The sequence below is a fragment of the Peromyscus californicus genome, unplaced genomic scaffold, assembly GCF_007827085.1.
Source record: "Peromyscus californicus insignis strain IS unplaced genomic scaffold, ASM782708v3 Scaffold_7__1_contigs__length_154581171, whole genome shotgun sequence".
Lineage (NCBI taxonomy): Eukaryota > Metazoa > Chordata > Mammalia > Rodentia > Cricetidae > Peromyscus > Peromyscus californicus.
This window is the reverse complement of record NW_026294595.1, coordinates 96,664,114-96,687,590: the sequence shown is the minus strand read 5'-3', so window position 1 is coordinate 96,687,590 and position 23,477 is coordinate 96,664,114. Positions and strand designations below refer to the sequence as shown.

Below are 23,477 nucleotides of genomic sequence, written 5' to 3'. Positions count from 1 at the left end.
ACAATGAGACCTTGTCTCAAAAAGGGCACAGAATACTGACCCAGAGTTTCCAGCACAACCATCTAGGAAAACAGGGGATAAACAGCAGCCTGGACAATCAGTTTGGGCTGGGCCTCATTCAGTCGCTCTGGCAGGAGGTCCTCTCAAGTTTCCACTTCCTCATAAGCCATAGCATTGGGCTCATGTTCTACCATGGGGACTACAAGGCACCTGACTCACTGTGTTCAGAAACAAACATTTACAGTTCAAGTACAGCATCCTCATTTTTTTAAAAATCAAAATAACAAGACCAGAATCCTAAAGGTTAGCATTTCAATACTGAACCTAGAAAAAATATAATGCAATACTAAAGTCAAAATCAAAAGAGCATTTGACAGAGAGTTCTTTTAAGTATGTTTGGATGACAATAATTCCATAACAATTGTGCACTCACAATTTGTGAATATGTCAAAATGGAGAACCAAAATAATTATGAGTTTTCTCAGGACACACGTTGAGAAAGAAAATAATTCTTTCTCCAGTCTCATTTAAATTATACATATGTCATAATATTTAAAAAAATGTCCAGATGTAAGTACAATTTAACTTAGTTTCCTCTTTAATTTGTTTTTTATAGCAGACATGTTAATTTCATTTTGAACACGATATGCCAAATATCCTGAGCTTCCAGGAATGAAGTCATGTAATTCTCCAAGGAATTTCTCCAAGGCATCAATTGATATATAACCTATAAAGATAAGAAATAGATACATTTGAAATCTCATCACACTATTTTATTTTCAGTGTCTTTGACTTATTAGTTAAAAATTTTATAGAACTTTTTTTTAAAGAACTAAAAAGAAAAAATAATGCTAGTGAGAAGATTCTCAAAGGACAACCTTAGACACCAATCTTCCTGCTCCTACCTCTCCAGTGCTGAGATTACAGGCCTGTTCCACCATGCTCCACTATGTAGTACTGGAGACCAAACCCAGAGCTTTGTACATGCCGCCCAAGCACTCTACTAACCGAGCTCTATCCTCAGCCCTTAACACTGTTTTCTTTCTTCCCCTTAGTTTATAAAACAATGAGTTTTATCATGACCTCGTCATTCAAATATATCACCGTATTTTGGTCTTCTTCTACCAATCTTCCCTCTCCACTGTCCTAGTTTTTTGTTTGTTTGTTTGATTGATTTTTTTTTTTTTTTTTTTGGTTTTTCGAGACAGGGTTTCTCTGTGTAGCTTTGCGCCTTTCCTGGGACTCGCTTTGGAGACCAGGCTGGCCTCGAACTCACAGAGATCCGCCTGGCTCTGCCTCCCGAGTGCTGGGATTAAAGGCGTGAGCCACCACCACCCGGCTTTTTTTTTTTTTTTTTTTTTTTTTTTTTTTTTTTTATTATGTACACAGTGTTCTGTCTGCATGTATGCCTGCAGGCCAGAAGAGGGCACCAGATCTCATTACAGATGGTTGTGAGCCACCATGTGGTTGCTGGGAATTGAACTCAGGACCTCTGAAAGAACAGCCAGTGCTCTTAACCTCTGAGCCATCTCTCCAGCCTTGTTTGTTTTTTGAGACAGGGTTTCACACTTTAACCTAGGCTAGACTGGACCTCAGTTGTAGCCCAGGCTGGCCTTAAACTTTCAGCAATCCTCTGCTTCAGCCTCCTAAATTCTCGGACTATTGGTGTGAACCAACACACTTAACTTTTTCTCCCACTCTTGAAAAGCGTAGATACTTGGTAAGCAACTTTGATTACTGAGAGTGGAATGTCCATATTGGGGCTGGAACATTACAGTACCGAAACCAAAATGACTGGGGATAACTGGCACAGACTGTAACCACTGAGAACTCTCTCTCCAACCACCCAACAGCACACACAGCACATCTGCTCTACAGAGCAGACACCACCTCCAAGCACTGAAAAACTGGGATAATGTTCTCTAGTGAAAAATTAATAGTAAAGTCAGTACTGCTACCAGTCAACACAAGTTATGGGTGTAATTTTGATGCCATTAATAATCTGAAATAGCTCTGGACTGACAGCTGGGGAACCTGCATGGGACCAAACTAGGGCCCCTGAATGTGGGTGGCACAGTTGTGTGGCTTGGGCAGTATGTGGGGCCACTGGCAGTGGGACCAGAATTTATCCCTAGTACATGAACTGGCTTTTTGGAACCCATTCCCTAAGGTGGGATACCTTGCTCAGCCTCCATACAGGAGGGAAGGACTTGGTCCTGCCTCAACTAGATATGCCAGACTTGTTGACTTCCCATGGAAGTCACTCTCTGAGGAGTAGATGGGGGTGGGATAGGGAGAAGGTGGGGGTGAGCAGGAGGAGGGGAGGGAGGGAGAACTGTGGTTGGTATGTAAAATGGAAAAAAAACTTATAAATAAAAATAATAATAATAGTAATCTGAAATAGATATGAATGCCAAAAAAGAAACCTTGCCTAAATGCAGAGAGCTTAAGGAAGGATTCAAAGCTGTTAAGCAGTAACTTGATAACAATTACTTATCATTTGAATGATTATATTTTACGTATAATACAAATGTTTGTGGTTTATACTAATACTAAATACTAATACTAAAATTGCAATCTAAAAGCAAACACTGTACATTAAAAATTCTAGAAGATCCCAAGTATGACTGAATTTAAAAGTACCATCAATAGCAACAGAATTTATACATATAACTTGATTGTTTTAGTAATAAATTCAATTCATAGTTTAAAATTATGAATCTGGCCATTGAAAATTAGTGTCTTTAATTTATTTCAGTCGTGGGTGTCTGCTTCCTTAGCTCTTTTTGAAGCACTACTGTGACAGCCAATGTATATCCATGATCTCTGCCTGATGGATAAGCACTGTGCAAGGAGTGGAGAAAATGCTTATTGCACAGACACTATGTGAGGTTTCTAAATGCTTACTGCACACATATAGAGAAGGCACCAGGCCTTGTACTCACAGAGAAGCACCAAGAGAATCAGGAACGGTAATCAACCATGGATGTCTCCTCAATGGAGGACATGAAATTGAATACTCTGCATTCCATCCAGGAAGCTGAGGGTAAAGGACCTTTACCTATCTTTTTTTGCTATCTGAAGGGACAGACCTCACCCTAATTCCCCAGAATGATTATCCCAGACTCTTCCCTCCCTAGACCATTACCCATCCTTAGGAGAGATGTCCCATGTATTTTATGGCCTGCTGATCTCTGTGCTATCAGTCAGAGACCACATTAGATTGTAGGCCTTTTAGCTATACAACCTACCCTCAAAGTCACATGTACTTTGTAAAAAGAATTTCTATGTAATCACACCTTAAGCCTTATCATGAACCTGGAGTTGGAATTATGGGAATTATTGTTGCCTGGAGACCCTTTCCAAATTCTATTGCATTTAAATACGCCTACAATAAAGTGCCTGGTATTAGCTCCCTGAAGTCTGATCCAGGTTGATGAATTCAATCTGCACCGGGTTTTCATTCTTATTTCTGTACGGTTTGCTCCCCTGCCTGAATACCTGCAGGGACCTCCTCACACATACACTATGTAAGGTTTCTAAAGGCATCAGGAAAGAAATACAAAATTAATTAGCAAATATATTCCTACCAGGGTAAGTGTGCTATCAGCTTTCATCCAGTTTTTGGCTTGTAACTCTTCCTCAGAGGTATAAAATAGAATGTCCCTCCCCCAGGCAGCTCATAGAACTCTGTTACCCCTCTTTTCTGTCTTAGAGCTGGTCATTCTGAACAGAAGTTTACCAGAAAGAAAAAGCACCCTCTGAAAGGCTGACTAACAGGTCAGAACTTCTGACTGCAGAGAGGCTGCCAAGTTACAGCCTTCTTACTAGACATTCCTCTCCCACCTGGGGCTAACCTTAGCTAGCATCCTTGTGAGTAGAGGTAAAATCTTATCTTAGCAGACCTTGAGCTTCCACCAAGCCCAAAGCTAAGAACATCACAGACAGCCTAAGGCCTGTGACAGAGGTTCTCTGCTTGGCTATAACCAACTGCCTACCTGGTGTTTCTACCAATGAATTTATAAAATATCTTCATTTATGATGATTCACTTCATCAAACTGTTACCACATGGGGATGTGGGATTTGGTGTAACCTGAATCTGTGTTTCATGGTCACTTATAGTTTCTAGAAAATATCTCATCTCATTTGCGGTGAGACTTTTTTTCACATCATCATCATAAATTATCTAACCTACCCTTATCTAATTGATGGTAGCTCATAAGATGTTTTGTTCTGGAAGATCCTGCCCCATAGCCTGGAAGGAAGAAGGCTACAGAGAGAGATCAATTTGAGCTTTTGGTATCATATCATACTCTTCCTGTCCCATCACATCTCAACACGGTTGCTGACAGGGACTAGACATTATTCAGAATCAACTATCATCAGTCTCTTATTGATCACAAGTTTTTCCTCTACATTTTAGCTTTGTTTTCTTTTTCTGGGCCAAATTGTGTTTCCTTAATGGTAGAAAATATGGTCATTTGGTATAGCTTTTAGTTGAATGCCTGCTTAGCATGCATGAGGCTCTGGGTATGATTCCCACTAATCACCCCTTACCTCACCCCACTCCTCTGTGTGTGTGTGTGTGTGTGTGTGTGTGTGTGTGTGTGTGTGTGTGTGTGTGTGTGTGTGTGTGTATACATGTGTGGTCACCTAAATAATGAGTTATCTGTTACACCATGTCAAAAATTCAAAAAAAATTACTATGGTCAGCCCATCGCAAATCAGGTATTCAGTCCCAAAGCAACTCTTGGGACTACAGACAAAGCAAGCTTGTATTTTAGATAATGCCTGTTTCTGGGCAGGGGAGATGGTTCAGTGAGTAAAGTCACTTGCTTCCAAACTTGATGACCTGAGTCTAGTTCCTGGTACCCATATGGTAGAAAGGGAACTAACTCCTCAAGGTTGTCTCCTGGTCTCCACATGTACATTGTGGAAAACGAGCCCATAAGCATATGTCATGCACCAGCATGTACATATATACAACAGTATTAGGTAAATTTTAAATATAAAATAACAACTTCATGAAACAGTTACCATGTGGAGCATGGACTTTTGGGGAAACCTGAATCTTTGTTCCTGAGTCATGGTAACTCACGTGTGGCTACAAATAAATGATCTCTTATCCTCTGTGAGGTGAGAGCTGTTTCTTATGTTGACAACGGTCTCTAAGAAGGCCTTAATGAGTGATCTCCATCTCTTGGTATTCACAAACTTGTGTAAACCCTGACTACTTCCTGTGGAATATTCCTTTACACTGTTTGAATATATGTCACTGTGATTGGGTTAATAATGAAGCTGACTGGTCAATAGCTGGACAGGTAGAGGTTAGGTAGAACTGGTAGACGAAAAGAGAACATGGAGACGAAGAGGAAAAGTCTCAGGAGCAGTGAGGAGATGCAGAGGAAGCAGGAGACGAACTTGCTGTACTGAGAAAAGGAACTGAGCCACATGGTAGGACATAGATAAGAAATATGGGTTAATTTAACATGTTAAGAGTTAGCTAGTAACAAGCCTGTGCTATTGGCTGAGCATTTATGATTAATAAGTCTCAGTGTGGTTATTTGGGAACTGGATGGTGGGAAAGAAAAGTCAGCCTACAACTTCCCACTTGGGCTGGTCTATATGTTGGCATGTCACTTCTGAAAACAAGGACTGGATTCTATCTTAGATATTCTCTTATTACTTTTGGACCTCTTACTCTGAAACAAGCTACTATATTTTGAATAGACTTTATGAAAATGTCCATTCAGGGAGCTGGAAAGATGTCACAGTGGTTAAGAGTATTGGCTGCTCTTGCAGAGGACCCAGGTTTGATTCCCAGCACCCACATGGTGGCTCACAACTGTGTATAGCTCCAGTTTCAGGGTATCCAGTGCCTTACTCTAGTCTCTTGAGATATCAAGTATACAGGCATACATGCAGACAAAACACCCATATGCATTAAAAAAAAGTCGCCGGGCGGTGGTGGCGCACGCCTTTAATCCCAGTACTCGGGAGGCAGAGCCAGGCGGATCTCTGTGAGTTCGAGGCCAGCCTGGGCTACCAAGTGAGTTCCAGGAGAGGTGCAAAGCTACACAGAGAAACCCTGTCTCGAAAAACCAAAAAAAAAAAAAAAAAAAAAAAGTCCATGTAATATAAAGTGTTTGGCCAAAACTCAGCAAGGACCTAAGGTCTGTCAAGTATCACTCATGAGTAACCTCTGACGTGGATTTTTCCACTCCCAGTTGTGCCTCCGAATGATTGTAGCTTTGGTGACAATTTCACTGAAAATTTATGGAACTCTGAAATAAGTCATCAGTTACTAAACTCCAGGACTCTGACCCTCTGAAACTATAAATAATAAACATTCATTATTTTGGTTTTGTTTTTGTTTTCTCTGATGTATGTTAACCTGACCTCAAACTTGCTAGTTGTAGTTGAGGATGACCTTGAGCTTCTTATCCTCTTGCCTCTACCTCTGCAGTGCAAGAACTACAGGTGTGACACCATAAACAGTTTCCATGGTGCAAACACTATACCAACTGAACTGGAGGCCCAGGGCCCTGGGTTGGTTTGTTTGTTGGAGATAGTCTCAACACTGTAGACAATACGGTCTGTAACTCACTGTGGAGCCCAGGCTACAGATTCATAGTACTTCTCTTGCTCAGTCTCCAAATGCCTGTTTTTATAGAAACTAGCACCCATGCCAGATACATGGCCATTGCTTTAAACTGTTAATTTCTGAAATGATTTGTTACATACCAATAGATACGTAAACAGTAATTATTTTGGATTGTTGATTTATTATTAGAATACTTTGGCTTGGAATTTTTGTCAGTAAGGTATTTAAATTGTTAGTGATGATTTTCTTCTCTCTACTAATCACAAATATAACTTATCAATCAGAACGTCTTATTGTAGATAGTAATAAGTGATAAACTGAGGTGATTAAAAAAAAACAATTAAAAAACAGTATTTTGGGAGCCACTTGGCAAAGTCTGGAGATACTTTTGGTTGTCACAGTTGCGGGAAGAAGTTGTATGGCTGGCACACAGTGGGAGACATCTTACAACCATGCTCAAAGCTGATGCTCATCCATCTCTGTCAAGAGAATAGTTTGGCCAGCAGTGCCAACAATGCTGAGAAGCCCTATTCTAACACAAAGCTCCAGCTTGTGTTTTCTTGTAACTAAAGACCTCAATTAATTCTGTTTTCAGAAACTTAACATGTTGTCACTGAACTTAACCCACTTAAGGGAGGAAGAGTCAAACAGCAACAATGTTACTAGAGTTTGTTAGGTTTAGAGCCTGGACTCTGGCAGCCCTAACAGGCCAGGCGGGGTCACTGCCCTCAATAGTCCAACTGGAGAGACTCAATGGTATAATGTGTGCTTAATGAAAAGCTTCAGGTTTGGGCTTCAAGGGGGATGGTACACCGAGGTACACTATCCTTGAGATAACAGATTTATTAAATGTAACAATGAAATGTTAAAATCTAGCTGCTACTTGAGCCATACTACTTTGCCAGAGCCTCCCCCTTTCAGATACTGACAGGCACCCTACTGAGACACCAGCTCCAAGTCCCCAGCTAACAGACTTCCTGGTGCTAGGATCTCTCATCTGGGAAGGTGAGCTGACATCAAAGGGGTGTGGTTGTATATCCTGCTTACTACCATTTCCCTGTCTCATGGCTGGGAAACCTCCCCATCCTCAGAAAGTATAAAAAGAAACCACACTTCTGCCATATGGGCTCTGATTCCTATCTCTGCCATGTAGTCTGTGTCTGGTGTTGGGGCCTGAACTACCCCCAGAGCCCTCACCATGTTGTTGTCTGCCTGCTGTCCATGACAATAACTTCTCTAAAAGTCTCCAGTAATCCATTTCAGCATATCTCTCGAACCACCCCCAATTTGAAACCTTTCGTTAGAAGAATTATTGACACCATAAACATATGGACAGCAGAATGGAGGTCCCTTCTTATGGGTCTCAAAGGAAAGGGGAGGTTCCATGTTATATGGCTGGTGAGTAGTCCACAGAAAGGGCCCAGCTGTCTCGGGCTCCACAGAAAAGCCTGATCCTAGGCATGTATGAGACCTTGAGTTCAACCTCCAGCATTACAAAAACAAAAACAAAAGAACTGATCCCTGAATGTCAGAAATAAATTGCAACTGTCTCATGCAAGCAAGAGTAAGCATCCCTCCTATCTAGAGACCCCTGCCTTGGCACAGAAAATATGAAGCCCATGCTTGGTCCATTCTGCAGATTAACATTTTAGGAGATGAATGGCACCTCTCCTATCATCATGGTAAAAGAAAAGCTCTGCTTGGTAACAGCTTGGTTCTACCCAGTCCCCCTGCTTCTCCCCTAGCTGAGGTAACTCTAATTTCTACTTCAGGTTACCTGTTACCATGTTGTTCACTGGATAATTCTGAAGAGGGAAGTACATCTGCTTTTCTACAACCGGAGTTGTCCTTATAAAATCATTCTCTGCACTATAAAAATGGAACATACAGAAAGTCACATTTATATTTGATTTTTTCATTTATATTACAAATGAAGATTTATTCCAGACAATGTATATAATAATTTAACACTTCTTTAATCAGGTTTTAGACTTACTTACTGAAATATTAATTGTAAGTTTTCTTTTGTGATACTAACAAAGACCAGAGCTTATATACCTGCTTTTGGTCTTCTTAGCTACTTCACAAGTCAAACAATTATTGAATAGAGGCCTAGGTCATCTCAATATCTCCCAAAGCACAGTAATAATTTGTAATAAGATAACACAGGGCTAGGAATATATCTCAGTTGTAGGGCTTTTCCCTAGCATGCATGAGACTGGGTTCAATTTCCAGCACTGTCAAAAATGTAAAATAATTTATTATGTACATCATAATCAATACATATATGTATACACATGTGAAATCTTACATATGCCAAAAGAAAAGCACAGTAGATTATATAAATGGTCACAGTCTTTTGTTATTCAGTATTCAAATAATTGAGACTCTATGAACCAGTACACTTCACCATACTTCAGCACAACAAAAAGAAACAAGGTCAGGGAAACCATGAAATACAGTGAGATTTTTAAGTAACTTAAATAAATAAGGTTTACCTTAGATCATGAGCCTGCCTATTTAAGACCAGATGGCAGCCTAGAAGAAATCAGCCCACACCTCCCCTATAGTCTGTCCTCTGAAGCAAAGAATTGACAAGCTCTGTGTTATCACACAAGCCTAGATGGGTCCCCCTCCTTTTTGTGGGGGGAGGGTTCAAAATAGTTTCTCTGCATAGCCCTGAATGTTCTGGAATTCGCTCTGTAGACCAAGCTGGCATCGAACTCACAGAGATCTGCCTGCCCCTGCCTCCCAAGTACTGAGATTAAAGGCATGCACTGCCACTGCCTGTGTGGTAGTTTGAATTTAACTGGTCTCGATAATCTCACAGGGAGTGGCACTATTAGGAGGTATGGCTTTATTGGAGTGGTATGGTGTTGTTGGAGTAAGTGTGTCACTGTGCATGTGGGCTTTGAGGTTTCCTATGCTCAGGATACTGCCCAGTTTGTCAGTTGACTTCCTGTTGCCTGCAAGCCAAGATGTAGCCAGCACCACGTCTAACTGCATACCACCATGCTCCCCACCATGATAAGGGACAGAACTTCTGAAACTATAAGTGAACTCCTCAATTAAATATTTTCCTTCTAACAGTTGTCATGGTCATGGTGTCTCTACACAGCAATGAAAATGCTAAGACAACCCCTTTGGGAAAGAGTTGATAGAATATTAAATGCAAAGTCAAGGGACTTCAAGATGACCTCAGCTCTAGAAATTGTGTCTTATTGTAAGAGAAGAGATATATATATATACTATTCAGTGGTAGAATTATTTCTGATTTAAATTTCCTTTATTCTTTTCTGTATGTCTTATTTTCATGAATTTGCATGGATTTGCATTTTTTAAATTTTGGCATTTTTGAAATAGGGTTTCATAAAGCCCAGGTTGGCCTCAAACTAGCTATGTAGCTGAGGATAACTTTGAACTTCTAATACTGTGTTCACCTCCAGGGTGCTGGTTTATGCAGTGTTAGGGATCACACCCAGAGCTCCATGCACACTAGGTAACCCTATAACACTGAGCTACATCCTCAGCCTATTATATTTATTTTTAAATAATTTAAAACAACAACAAAAAGTTAAAATGCACGTGGCTTTAGAATTTGAGGAATATTTGGGGAAAGGAAAATAGCACAATGGTTAAAAGTTTGGACTCCACATGGTTTCAAATTCAGCTGTGCTTTCTGAATAAAACTGAATAAATTACTTAGCTCTTCAGATCTGTTTTCTCAACTGTAAAATGAATGGGACTGATTGCATATCTAAGTGGTGAGAATCAAATGAAATATTGTAAATTGCTTGTCTCACAAATACTTAGCAATTGTTCAATAATAGCATTCCTTTTAGTATGTGCTCGCTGTCATTTAGTAAGTAATGCTTCATACATGTATTTTAGGGTATATTTTATTTATGTTCATATTCCACCATCTGGTGGTTCCACAAAGAAATGGCTCTACAGATGTAGTGGAGTTCTCTAGCATAACATGACAGGGCTACTGAACACATGAACTCACAGTGGCTATGACAACATGCATAGGACTACACAAGATCAAGCCAGCCAACATCCCAGCATGGGTAGAGGAGGGGCTCATGAAGCCTCAACTCTAGCTGAGAAGTTGTTGGCCATAGAGAGCTGCTACAAGAGTGAGAATAAGTTTTCTTCGGGGATGCAACCCTTGAAAGGCTGCTCATGCTCCTGTAGATGGTCCAATACTCATGCACATAGAGGCAGCACTAAGTAGACCCAGTGGGTTTTTAAAGCAAGAAGCACCAGGCAGTGATGGCGCACATCTCTAATCCCAGCACTCAGAAGGCAGAGGCAGGTGGATCTCTGTGAGTTTGAAGCCAACTTGCTCTACATAGTGAGTTCCAGAACAGCCAAGACTACTCAGAGAGAGAATACATGAAATTGAGGGAAAGAGGGGAGTTAAAGAATTAGAGGAGGGGTTGGGGGTGGGTTTGATCAAAATTCATTATATGCACTATGAAATTCCTAATTAAAAAAGGAAAATTGAAAAATAAAAGGCAAAGCCCAGCAGTGGTGATGCACACCTTTAATCCCAGCACTTGGAAGGCAGAGGCAGGCAGATCTCTGCGAGTTCAAGGCCAGCCTGGCCTACAGAGTGAGTTCCAGGACAGCCAGGGCTACACAGTGACAGTGAAACTCTGTCTTGAAAAAAACAAAAGGAAAAGAAAAAAAAAGGCAGAAACCTAGGGCATATTCACATAATTGGTCTTTGTTTTTTTAAAATGTGACAGAGTCTTCCTATGTAGCCTAGTAGTACCATGCCTGGCATTTTTGTCATGTATGCATGCATATTTGTATGGGTGCTAGTGTGAGTGCGCACATATATGAACATGCATGTGGAGGCCCAAGGTTGATATTAGGTGACATCATCAAGAGTTCATCACCATATTTTGTTATGTATTTATTTGTTTTTGTTTTATGTGCATGAGTGTCTTGCCTGCATGTGCACCACATGTGTGCCTGGTGCTCTCAGAGGTCACAAGAGAGTGTCGTACCCCCTGGAACTGGGGTAACTGATGGTTGTGAGCCACCATGTGGGTGCTGGAATCAAATCCCGGCACTCTGTAAGAGCAGTAAGTGCTCTCAACCATGGAGCCATCTCTCCAGCCTCACTTCTACTCTTTCTAATTAAAGTTCGTACAACTTCGGACAAATTAATCTTTTTTATCTTAGATCTCTTTTTCTATAAATGGGAATGGTGATAATGATAATATTAATCTCAGAGGAACTGTGAAACTAAAATAAATCCACAATCAAGCTCAAAGATTTCTCCATTAGGTTTGAACAGCACTGAAGCACAGTAACTCCCTACCTTTCAGACCACTCTTTCTTGTGTTCTGTGGTTGGCTCACTGCTTTCCCTCTCATTTGATGGTATTCTGTCATGCTGCAAACAGCAAAAGAAATCACATTTGTAAAATTTAGCACACTAATTATCTAATCATTAATTTTTAAACTAAATTAAAATATAATCAAAGGCTATTTAAATTTATTTTTTTAGTTCTAGTCATTGTAACCTGGTAGGGAAGCTTATGAAATTTTGTATATATACTCATATAATCATGCTTTTAGAAGAGTACAAAGAAGGAAAACCAGAATTTAAATACCAGCTATAGTTGTAGCAAGTAACTGAACTTTGTTTGAGGGAAGAAGAAGAATACAGAAAGGAAGGAAGAAAGAAAGGAAAAAAAATCAAACATTACAAACTTAAAGACTTCTTAAAATCCTTGACTTCAGGATTCTCCTACTTACAAATCAATAAAAAAAAGAGCTGAATGAATTGTTTCCATTTTAAAGTGATGGTAACAGAGATATGTTTACTCTGAAGTTGTAACAAAACTAAAAGTATATTATGCTTTTCCAAAACACGTGTAAAAATGACTCAGATGCTTATACCTAATGCATTTAACAGAATGTCATTAGAAATTCCATATTTAGATAGTAAATTTTCCCTAAGCAATAATAATGCTCCAAATTACTTTCCAGATTTATCCTTGTTATTTTCATTTGAAATCATAACTTTCTACTTATATATTATGTGGTTACAGTATCATAATTAGCTAATATTCAACATTGATAACTACTTTAAAGGAATTGACAAGATCTTTTATCAAATAATAATGTCTAGCCAATAATCAATAGACGTATGTTATTAATATTTTTATTTTTATTTATCTGTCTGCCTGTGTGTCTGTGTAAATGTATGTCACATGAATGCAAGTGCCCACAGAGGCCAGAAGGGCTCATTAAAACCCCTGGAGCTACAGTTATAGGCACCTGATGTAGATGTTGGGAGTTCAGTGGTGAACTGAATTCTGGTCCCCTGAGCCATCCCTCCAGCCTTATACTAACTTTTAACAGAAATGACATTAGATTAGGTGGAGGCTAAGAAAATTTGGTTTCATTGTGCTAATATATGGTAACATGTACTAAGACAGATTTTTTTCCCTCTTCTGTTTATGTCAGCATTTTTATTTATAAAATTAAATGATCTTTAGGTTCCTTTTAAGTCCCATAGTACTAGTATACTGAACAATTGGCAACTAATTTTTAAAACTCATCATCACTTGTATAGAAACACTGACAAATCTGAGATTAGATATTTTCAGAACTTATCACCTCCAAGCCTAAGGTCCTGAAGAGACTATGATTTCCAAATGATGACACTCAGAAATAAAAACAAATTAGTGGGGCTGGTGAGACAGCTCAGAAATCAAGAGTGCTTGCTGCCAATCCTGATAACCCACAGGGTGAAGGAAGAAGGCCAGCTTCCCCAAGTTGTCCTCTGACAGCTACATGTGTATAATGGCATGTGCATACACACAAAGAAATAAATAGAGTTTTAATTAATGAAAAGAATATGAAGTATATAAATTAATTACTTGGCTGTGGAAATATAGATATTTTCTATTTTTCAGTCTGAAAAAATAACATACTGATAAGTTTTTAAAAATAAAATAGTACAATACCTTGCACTTAGAGATATTTTTGCTACTTTGAGTGTGCTCTTTTTCAGTTTTGTGAGACCATTTGAAAATATAACATTTCTATTTCTTAAGATCTAGCAAGAATTTTCCCATAAATATATTTTATCTTTATAAATACCATTAGCATACTTAAGAAAATTTAACAAATCATTATTATCTAATATCCCATCAATCAGTTTTCCCACTTGCTCTCAAAATGCCTTTTTTGTTGTTTTGAGACAGGGTCTCACTGTGAAGCCCTGGCTAGCCTGGAACTCACAGAGCTCTGCTTGCCTCTGCCTCCCAAGTGCTAGGATTAAAAGCCAGTGCCACCATGTCATGTTAAAAATGCTTCTTTTATGTTAAAAATATCTATACATAGAATCTGATCAAGGTTTATATATCACATTTGGCTGTTGTATCTCAATTTAGAACAATCCTTTTGCCTTCTGTGTGACAATCGCTATAGAGGTCAGGCCAACTGACTGACTGTGGCATAGTCACTTCCTGGATTCATGTGATTAATTCATAATTGGATCTCGATTAAGCTTTTGATTAAGAATACAGCATAGACAATATTGTGTACTTATTACAACACAACAGACTAAGAATAATTAGAGGTTATTACAGTATTAGTGACACCAATTTGATCATTTGGTTAAAGTGGTATCTTCCAGATCTGTCCATTTGCAGATATTGCTTGCCTTGGTAATTAGTAAGTAATCTGTGGGTGATAATTCGGGATCATAGTTTTTGCATCTATTAATGGCTCTTTCTAAATCAATTATTATATTGGCAGTTACAGAATGCATATTTTTTATTTTAATTGTGTGTGTGTGTGTGTGTGTGTGTGTGTGTGTGTGTGTGGTGGGGACAAGGCACCCAATATGGTACAGCATGCCTATGGAGGTCAGAGGACAACTTGCTGGCGTTGGTTCTCTCCCTCCTCTATGGAACCTCCCCAGGTCATCAGGCTTGTGCAGCAAGAACTTTGACTCACTGAGCCATCTTGCTGGCCCAGGGAAGGATTCTCTATTTTATCATCCTTTCTGCCTCTATTAGCTGCTATTGCTATAATGAAAAGTTTTATTTATACCACTTTCTTCTTCTTTCTTTTCTTTCCCTGTCATTTTTTCTTTCTGCCTTTGGATTATCACTATGAACTAATTGATTCCTTTTTATATAATGTATCATTATCGATTACTGTCTTCTTTGATACTGAAATTATCCATATTTGTCTATTGCATAAGGATTTTGAAGTCAAAATACAGACAAATTTGAGTAAAATGACAAAAACTAAAATGCAGTATTGCATATCTATTAAGGAATATTCCTCAAAACATTTAACAAGTGATAGATACAGCCCGAGAATTCATCAGAATCTACACCAGCAAATACCAGGCACTTATTGTTACTCTATAGTACTGACTAAAGAAACCAGTGTCTTATTTATTTTTCCAGTACTAGGAATTGAACCAGAGGAATGGTGTGCTAAGGAGGCATTCTGCCACTGTGTTCTACCTCAACCCCCGTTTCTTTTCTTCGTTTTCTTTCTATCTTATTTTGACTGGCTTTCTTGAACTTCTAATCCTCCTGCCCTATCTCCCAAATGTTAGGATTACATGTGTATGGCACCATGTCTGGTTTTTATGCTGGACTGAGGACTAAACCCAAGGCTTCCTGCATGCTAAGCCTGCACTTGAGTTTCTTGTAAGAATAGTTCATTTATACAAAATAATTGTTTTACCATTGCATTGCACTATGTAAAAACCATGTCAAACCAGATAACACTCAACAAAAACATGCTCTTTCCATTCCTTAATCTGGTTCATTGATGCACATATCACAAATTATACTGCCTTCAAAATTTTTGAAACTGCACATCCCAATCAAGTATTTTAATTTCCTCTTACCTTTTCTATCAGAACATTTTCATCTTGTTCCCAAATAAAACTACCAATTTTTCTTCTTATTTCTGTGGTGAGAAAAACAAGTTCAATATTTTTAAACTAATTTCTGGATTTTGCATAATGTTTGAAACTTGTAGGTTATGTTTATTCTACTTGAATCAAAATAATCTCTTTTTTTATTCTACTTGAATCAAAATAACCAGATTCCTACTGAACCAAGGCACTGAAAAGCCCAGGAGTTAAAATTTCCAATCCACTCTCCAGATGATTCCAGTACACTATGCTAATGACTATTCTAGACTTCTTCTTGGTATGGGGTGTGCATGTGTGTTTGTTGTGCAAGTATATGTGGTTGCATGCATACGGACATGCAGATGTCTATACCTGTATATAGCATGCAGAGGCCAGAGGAGAGCACTGAGTATTTTCCTCTGCCTTATTGCCTTCAGACAGGGTCTGTCACTGAACTGGAAGCTCGTTGGTTCAGCTGGACTGGCTGGCCAGCTCCTGGGATCTCTCTGTCCCCATCCTCCAACTGCTGGGGTTACAGGCACTCATGACCATGCCTACCTTTTCATATGGATGTTAGGAATTCAAATTCAGGTCCTTATGCTAGACAAATTCTCTTACCCACTGAGCCATTTCCCTGCCCTTACTTTTTCTACTAGCATATATTACTTCATTAGATATGTGTCTCCATTATGCCAAGTATTAATAAACAAGACAACTATCACAATAAAATACATAAAATTGTTGAGTGTGTAGAGCTGGGTTTCTCAAGAATAAATTGAATAAATATAATTTATTTATATTTAGTAAATTATAAATATAATTATAATTTATAATAAATTATAAATAAAAAGAATATAATTTATTAATTTAATACATTATAATAAATTTATAGATAAGCAATGTCTAGTAGACAGGAATTCTATAAAATTCAGTGTGTCTGGTGACTTTTATTATCTTAATAATCTCAAAATTTGGGGGGGCGGTGGTGGTGCACGCCTTTAATCCCAGCACTCGGAGGCAGAGGCAGGTGGATCTCTGTGAGTTCGAGGCCAGCCTGGTCTCCAAAGTGAGTTCCAGGAAAGGCGTAAAGCTACACAGAGAAACCCTGTCTCGAAAAACCAAAATAATAATAATAATAATAATAATAATAATAATAATAATAATAATCTCAAAATTCTCCACAACAGCCCACTGGAGGACAAAAGGGTCTAATTACACTAGACTTTTGCTGACCAATATGGAAGCAATGTAAATGTATGCTTAGTCAAATTGAGGTATGGTGTAAGTGTAAAATAAGAACTAGATTTTGAATACCTGGTATCAGAAAGAATATAAAATATTTTAATAATTTTCATACTGATTACATATTGAAATGATAATCTTTTCAATATTAGGTTAATAAAATATAATCTTAAAATTAATTTTGCCTACATATTTTTAATACGGCTACTAAAACTTTTTAAACTCACATAGTTCACAGTGGCATATTACACATCTACTAGGCCATACTGCTCTAAGTGGTTTGAATGAGAATGGCCCCACAGGCTCATGTTTGAATGTTTGGACCCCAGTTGGTGGAACTGTTTGGAATAGATCCTCACTGGAAGAAGTATGTTACTGGTGAAACTGGTAAGGGAGGATCCTCATTGGCGAAGTATGTTACTGGCAATGGATGTGAGGTTTCAAGGGACTGTGCCACTCTCAGTGGTCTCTGCTTCCTGTTTGTGGATCCAGATGTGAGCTGTCAGCGCTGCTCGAGAGCCATATGCCTGCCTGCCTGCTGCCACGCTCCCCACTATGATGGTCATGGACTCCTATACCTTTGTTAACTGTAGGTCCCAAATAAACGCTTCCTTTTATAAGTTGCCTTAGTTGTGGTGTTTTATCACAGTAATGGAAAAGTAACTAAGATAGTGATATACCTTTTTTTTTAAGGAGTATGTTTTCATTTCAAACGGATTTTTTTGTTTGTTTGTTTGTTTGTTTGTTTGTTTGTTTGTTTCGAGACAGGGTTTCTCTGTGTAGTTTTGGTGCCTGTCCTGGATCTCACTCTGTAGACCAGGTTGGCCTTGAACTCACAGAGATCCACCTGGCTCTGCCTCCTGAGTGCTGGGATTAAAGGCGTGTGCCACCACAGCCTGCTCAAACAGATTTTTTAAAGACTTAAATATATGTTAATAGATGTTAAACTCAGAGATAAAATAGGAGTTATAGTTTAAAATAAGGTTAATGATACAATTATAACAAGCTCCTTGAAGGCAGCTTTTTGGCACATATGTTTTTTTTTTTTTTTTTTTTTTTTTTTGGTTTTTTGAGACAGGGTTTCTCTGTGTAGCTTTGCACCTTTTCCTGGATCTTGCTCTGTAGACCAGGCTGACCTCGAACTCACAAAGATCCACCTGCCTCTGCCTCCCGAGTGCTGGGATTAAAGGCGTGCGCCACCACCGCCCGGCACATATGGTTTTTGAAGAGAGTTTGAGGTCAGTCAGGGCTACATAGCAAAAACTTATCTCAGAATTTTTAAAAAGTTGCTGGACATGATAGTACCTATCTATAATCCTGGCACCCATGAGGCTGAGACAGGAGGATAGCCATGAATTTGAAACTAGCCTGGGCTACAAAATTAGTACTAGGTCAGCCAGCGTGACATAACAAGACCCAATCTCAAGAATGAAAAAGAGAGGTTTAGATAGAAAGGGATGAAGAGAGAGAGAAAATTTTTTTCTCTTTTTTTATTATTAAGAAATTTTTTATTCATTTTACATAACAACCACAGATACCCCTCTTCCCTCCGAGATAGTTATTTTTAACGAATCAATTTTGCCATAAGTCATTAGTTTATTTGCATAACCACTTAGACAATTTAATGTTATAATTAGGTTGTGCAGGAACACTAGTTACAAGAAACCAGTCTGTGGGTTTCTAAGGATCCTGGGGATCTGATGCCCTCTTCTGGCCAGCACAGGTACCAGGCACCACTGCGGGGCACCGACATACATGCAGGCAAAACACCTACACACAGAATAATTTAAACAAGAATTGAGTAACTAAGGAAAGACCTACAAAAATGAGAGCTAGAAGGTTAGGTAGATAACCAAGGTTAAGCTTTGGACAAACATGCTAAGACCATGTTCCAAGCAGGGAAAACTGAAAGGACCAATCTCAAAAGCAGTTTACTGACTTTTCCTTCAGTTGTTGAGATAATGTGAAAGTATTTTCAAAAGTATAATGAAAAATACAAATATGAATTTACTATTATAACAAATATTTAAACAAAAATTAGGATGAAGAGAGTCAACACTAGCAAACAACACATTTATTAAGTACTCACCACATGTGGTATACCTTAATCTATTATCTCATTCTATCCTCAAAATCACTTGGAGGAAGTCAATAGCATGTTAGATCACAAAACTGCTGGGCATGGTGGTGCACATCTTTAATCCCAGCACTTGGGGGGCAGAGGCAGGTGGATCTGTGTGAGTTCGAGGCCAGCCTGGGCTACAGAGTGAGTTCTAGGCCCACCAGGACTACAAAGTGAGACCCTGCCTCAAAACAAACAAATAGAACAAAAACAAAACAAAACAAAACAAAACAAAAACCTCCATAAAAACAAACTAAGTGTTGGATCCCGGCTAGTAAGCACTTGACTTTTGGGGTAATATCTGACTCTGTCTTAGTCACCATTGAATGCAAGCACCTGGGTTGTGACCTGGTAAACAAAGAGAACTCAATGAGTGTGTAAATAAAGAAAGCCAGAATACTCCCTCAAGGTGTCTCTTCCCAAGTCCATACTTATTCTACCTATATTAAATGATTCAAACATTTCTGTGGGTATAGTGGTTCACACCTACAATCCCAGAACTCAGGAGACTGGGATACAGAGTGAGACATTGTCAAAAATAAAAACAAAAAAAACCCCAAAAAGCAAAACATACACACACACACACACACACACACACACACACACACACACACACACACAAAACATCCAATTGAGAACGGAGGTTGGCAAAATTAAATTTGGTTATCCTAAAAGGGATTGGCTGGATTTGGCAAACAGATAGGTTTATGATTTTTGCTAACCTTTTTGCAGACATGCAGGAGGAAGAACAAAATGGCCCAAGGCCACTGAGTTTTTCATCTCAGTGTTAGCTACCGCCGAAAGATAGTAGGCATGAAAAACTGTAGCATTATCTTCTATGTACTCAATGCTCTGATATATTCTAGAAGAAAGGAAATCGTCTAGGTTATGAAATAGACAGGAATGCATTCAACCTTCCAAAAGAAAAACAAATGACTTCAAGTAGGATTACTGCTAACATTAAAGAATACATTTATGATGGTCCTTTTTTCCTGGCAAGAATGAATAAATTTCAGGTCTATTAGTTTGAGGACCTACGTGTAGGCCAATCTCAGCTTTAGAGTGGGTAAATGATTATATAAATTTACAAAAGACCTAAAACAGTAGTCAGCTGGCCATCAACAGTGGACAAGCCAGCAGCCCAAGGAGTGTTACTCATAGTTACTGCCATGAAAAGAAATCAATTAAATCTGAGGTAGAGTGGGCATGCAGTTAGAGAAGCTTTCACATACAGAAAACATCTTTTCTAGGCCTGTGAAAAGAGGGAGAGAGGAAAGACATTAGGAATAAAAGACATACATGAAGGAACAATAACGACACTTAATGTTGACTAGACTACAAAAGACATGGAAAATTAAAAGAGGCTTTAGCTAAATCTCAATCTGTAGGTAGTGGGGCGAGGGCAGGCCAGGAGCAAATCTCCGTTCAGTACTTAAAAGCAGTTATGAAAGGAGATGGCAGGGCACACATGGAGGCAGAGTAGTCCCTTAGGAAGTTCCTGTGACAGTCCTGGCAAGGGGTAATTACAGTACTTGTAAAAGCAGCAATGAGGAGGAAGTACTGTTACTGGAGCCTGTTCTATGGTATTAGGTACCAATTCATTCGTGGTAAGAGCAGTTGGTTAAGATGCCAGAAAGTCCAGTCTGGACACGTGCCTGAAATCTTGGGACTTAGTATGCCAAGACAGGAAGAGCATGAGGTGCAAGGCTAGCCTGGGCTACATTGCAAGAGCCCGTCTCAGAGAAAATAGACAAAAAAAGGGTGGGGGGGGGGTAGATTTTCAGCTTGCAGAACTCAGGACGTACTCCGGTGTAGAGGTGATACCTGGTTGGAACCTGCAACTTTCACGTGACAGCTGGACATTCAAAACCAGGATTCCGTTAGAGACCGGAGGGACAGGTAGAAGGCGAGGGCGGAAGGAAAGAAAGGAGAATGGCATCCCTCATAACGAGGGCTGCAAACTTGCTGTTCCCCAGTGGGGATAACTGGACTGCCACTTCTATGTGTGGCTCTAGCGGGTGGCCCTGGGGTACCTCAGCGTGTCCGGGTGCGAGGCATCACAGCTGAACAGGAAGTCGGCGGCCTGGGCATCGCTGACGGTCCCGCCTTCGTCCACTGTGGAGGCAAGAGCACGCGTGAGCGCCGGGCAGGGCAAGCACCCCCAACCCCGGTCGGGGAGGAGGGCTTCCCGGGGTCACACTGTGCCCCGCCCACCTTCCTACCCCAGAACTGCCTCAAGTCCTGACTGACGCTGCGGCAGAACCAACCACGCTGCCCCTGGAACATGGCGCCGCCTGCCTCCAGGGCGCCTGGGCGGGGCCTAGAGCCGAGACCGCTGATTGGTCCGAAACCAAGCTTGATGATTGGTTCCCAAAAGGAAAGGGCGGGAAAGGCCTCGGGAAGCAGACAAAGAGACGCTAACTCCCATACTTGAGAGAATAGCCACGGAGGGCGAAGTTCGCTGGACCTGGTGAGTTTTAAACACTGAGTAAAGTGTGTGTGTGTTATGTATGTTATATATATAAAATATTTTATATATTATTTTTATTATATATATATAATGTTTTAGAACGTTTCATATAATCCAGGATGGCTTGGACTTTGCTATGTAGTAGGATGCTGATGCACCTATAAACTGCCCAAGGCAAGAAGAAGACACTGAACTGGAGTTACAGGCCATTGTGAGTGGGTGGTGGGAATTGAACACCAGGTCCTCTGGAACATGGGTCCTCTGGAAGAGTAGTCAGTGCTCTTAAACCCTGAGCCATCTCTCCCACCCTAAGAATTATTTTTAAATGTAGTGATGATATCATTTTGTTTATATTTATTTTGGGGAGTATGTGGTGTGGGGTGTGTGTGTGTGTGTGTGTGTGTGTACAGGTCAGAGGACAACTCTCAAGAGCTGGTTCTTTACTTCCACCATGTGGGTTCCAGGGATTGAACTTAAGTGATCAAGCTTAGTAGCAAGAGCTTTCAGCAGCAGCGCTGTCTTGCTACTCACTTATAATTTTTGTCATTTTGAGACAGTCCATTATAACCTAAGCTGGTCTTGAACTTCAACTGAATATGGCCTTGAATTTCCGGTTCTCTTTCCTCCACCTTCAGAGTATTGTGATCGCAGGCCTGGGTCACTATGTCCAGTTTATATATTGTTGAGGATGGAACTCAGTGAAAGGGACTCAGGGTCAGCACAGAACACACCCAGACACCAAATTCTCAGCCTAGAAGGCCAGGCTAGGGCGTTCCTCTTAAACTGAGGGTCACAGGTTTTTTGAGATGTCACTTCTTATTTATTGCTTGGTTCAAATTATTCTCAGATTTCAGTAGAACATTTTGTAAAGTGGGTTATTTGTCTTTTTTGTTTGTTTGTTTGTTTTTGAGAGAGTCTCCATATTATTTACAAGCAAGCCTCAGACTTGTGATCTTATGCTTCAACCCCCAAATGTGAAGATTACAGGCAGGCATAGCTATACACACTGATATATTTTAAAATTTCCAAATACATATGATTTTCTAATTCTAATATATTTACTCATGGCTTAACTGCATTAAAATAAATTACTGGTCTGTTTGATCAAATCTTGAAGTTTGTTAGCGTTTACTTTATAATGGCAGTGTATAGCCCATGAGGTTATATCTTTAAAAAGAATGCTCTTAGGTGTTCTGTATATATGTGTTCTGTATATATGTTTATTGGGTCAAACTACTCATATTGTCTGATTCTCTGTCAATTAGTAGGGAAGCCATGTAAAAATCTTATGGATCTATCAATTAATTCTTATATGTTAAATTTTTATTTGTGTGCAGGTCTTGTACTGCACTACTTTTAATTAGACACATGTAAAGTCATACTTGTCATTTTCTGTTTGTTTGAGTCATTGAGCACTTAAATATGAAAGGCAAAACCTCAAGACACATAGAACACGAGAGAATATTTTTGGCCCCAGGCAAAGGATTTTTTTTAATTGAGACATAGTGTTAACCATGACAGAAAAAAAATTACATAAATTTGACTCCATGAAAATTCTCTTCACCAAAGTCACCATAATTAGAGTGAATATATACAAGTCACAAAATAGGGAAGGTACCTGCAGTGCAAATAATCAAGAAAGGATTAGTGTCCAGAATATATAAGTAACCCTATGAAACAATAAAAGAGAAATGACCCAATTAAGAAAATTCAGCAAACATCTGAATAGACTTTTTATAAAAGACCCGCAAATGACCAATAAACACATGAAAATATGCCTAATCACATGTAGTTAGGGAAATGCAAATTAAAACCACAATGAGATACCATTACATACTGAACTTATTAATAAAAAAAATGGATTGGCAAAGGCAGAGTCATAGGAATTCCTCCTGTCGCTGCTAGTGAGAATGTAAATCTATACTCTCACTTTGATCAACAGTCCAGTGTTACTTAAAGTTATGTGTCTAATGTCAACCAGCATTCATCAGCTATACACCCGGGGAAACTCTTGTTCCCATGTACACATATTATGGCAGCTTAATTGCTAACAGCAGCAATAACAAAAAGGAACAATGGAAACAATCACTATACGCTGGGTATTTAAATTTCTAAATTATGTTTATTT

The 23,477-nt window shown here is 39.3% G+C and overlaps 1 protein-coding gene across 1 annotated transcript; it reads right to left on the bottom strand.

The window, feature by feature from the left end:
- Window positions 1-581: 581 nt before the first annotated feature.
- Window positions 582-21,165, bottom strand: Terb2 (telomere repeat binding bouquet formation protein 2). Its single transcript, XM_052722808.1, has 7 exons — window positions 21,102-21,165; window positions 20,913-20,994; window positions 19,602-19,741; window positions 15,507-15,568; window positions 11,941-12,014; window positions 8,383-8,474; window positions 582-727 (listed from the first exon to the last, which is right to left on the bottom strand). Exons 1-7 carry the CDS (start codon window positions 21,163-21,165, stop codon window positions 582-584), a joined length of 660 nt encoding a protein of 219 aa, XP_052578768.1.
- Window positions 21,166-23,477: the final 2,312 nt, after the last annotated feature.

Bases quoted from the DNA above. Each gene is read 5' to 3' on its own strand.
- Terb2 (XM_052722808.1), bottom strand. From the start codon at position 21,165: ATGTTCCAGGGGCAGCGTGGTTGGTTCTGCCGCAGCGTCAGTCAGGAC. The intron at 20,995-21,101 runs GTAGGAAGGTGG...TTGCCTCCACAG, and splicing joins GGACTTGAGGCAGTTCTGGG to TGGACGAAGGCGGGACCGTC. The intron at 15,569-19,601 runs GTTAGCAAAAAT...TTCTCACCACAG, and splicing joins TCCTGCATGTCTGCAAAAAG to AAATAAGAAGAAAAATTGGT.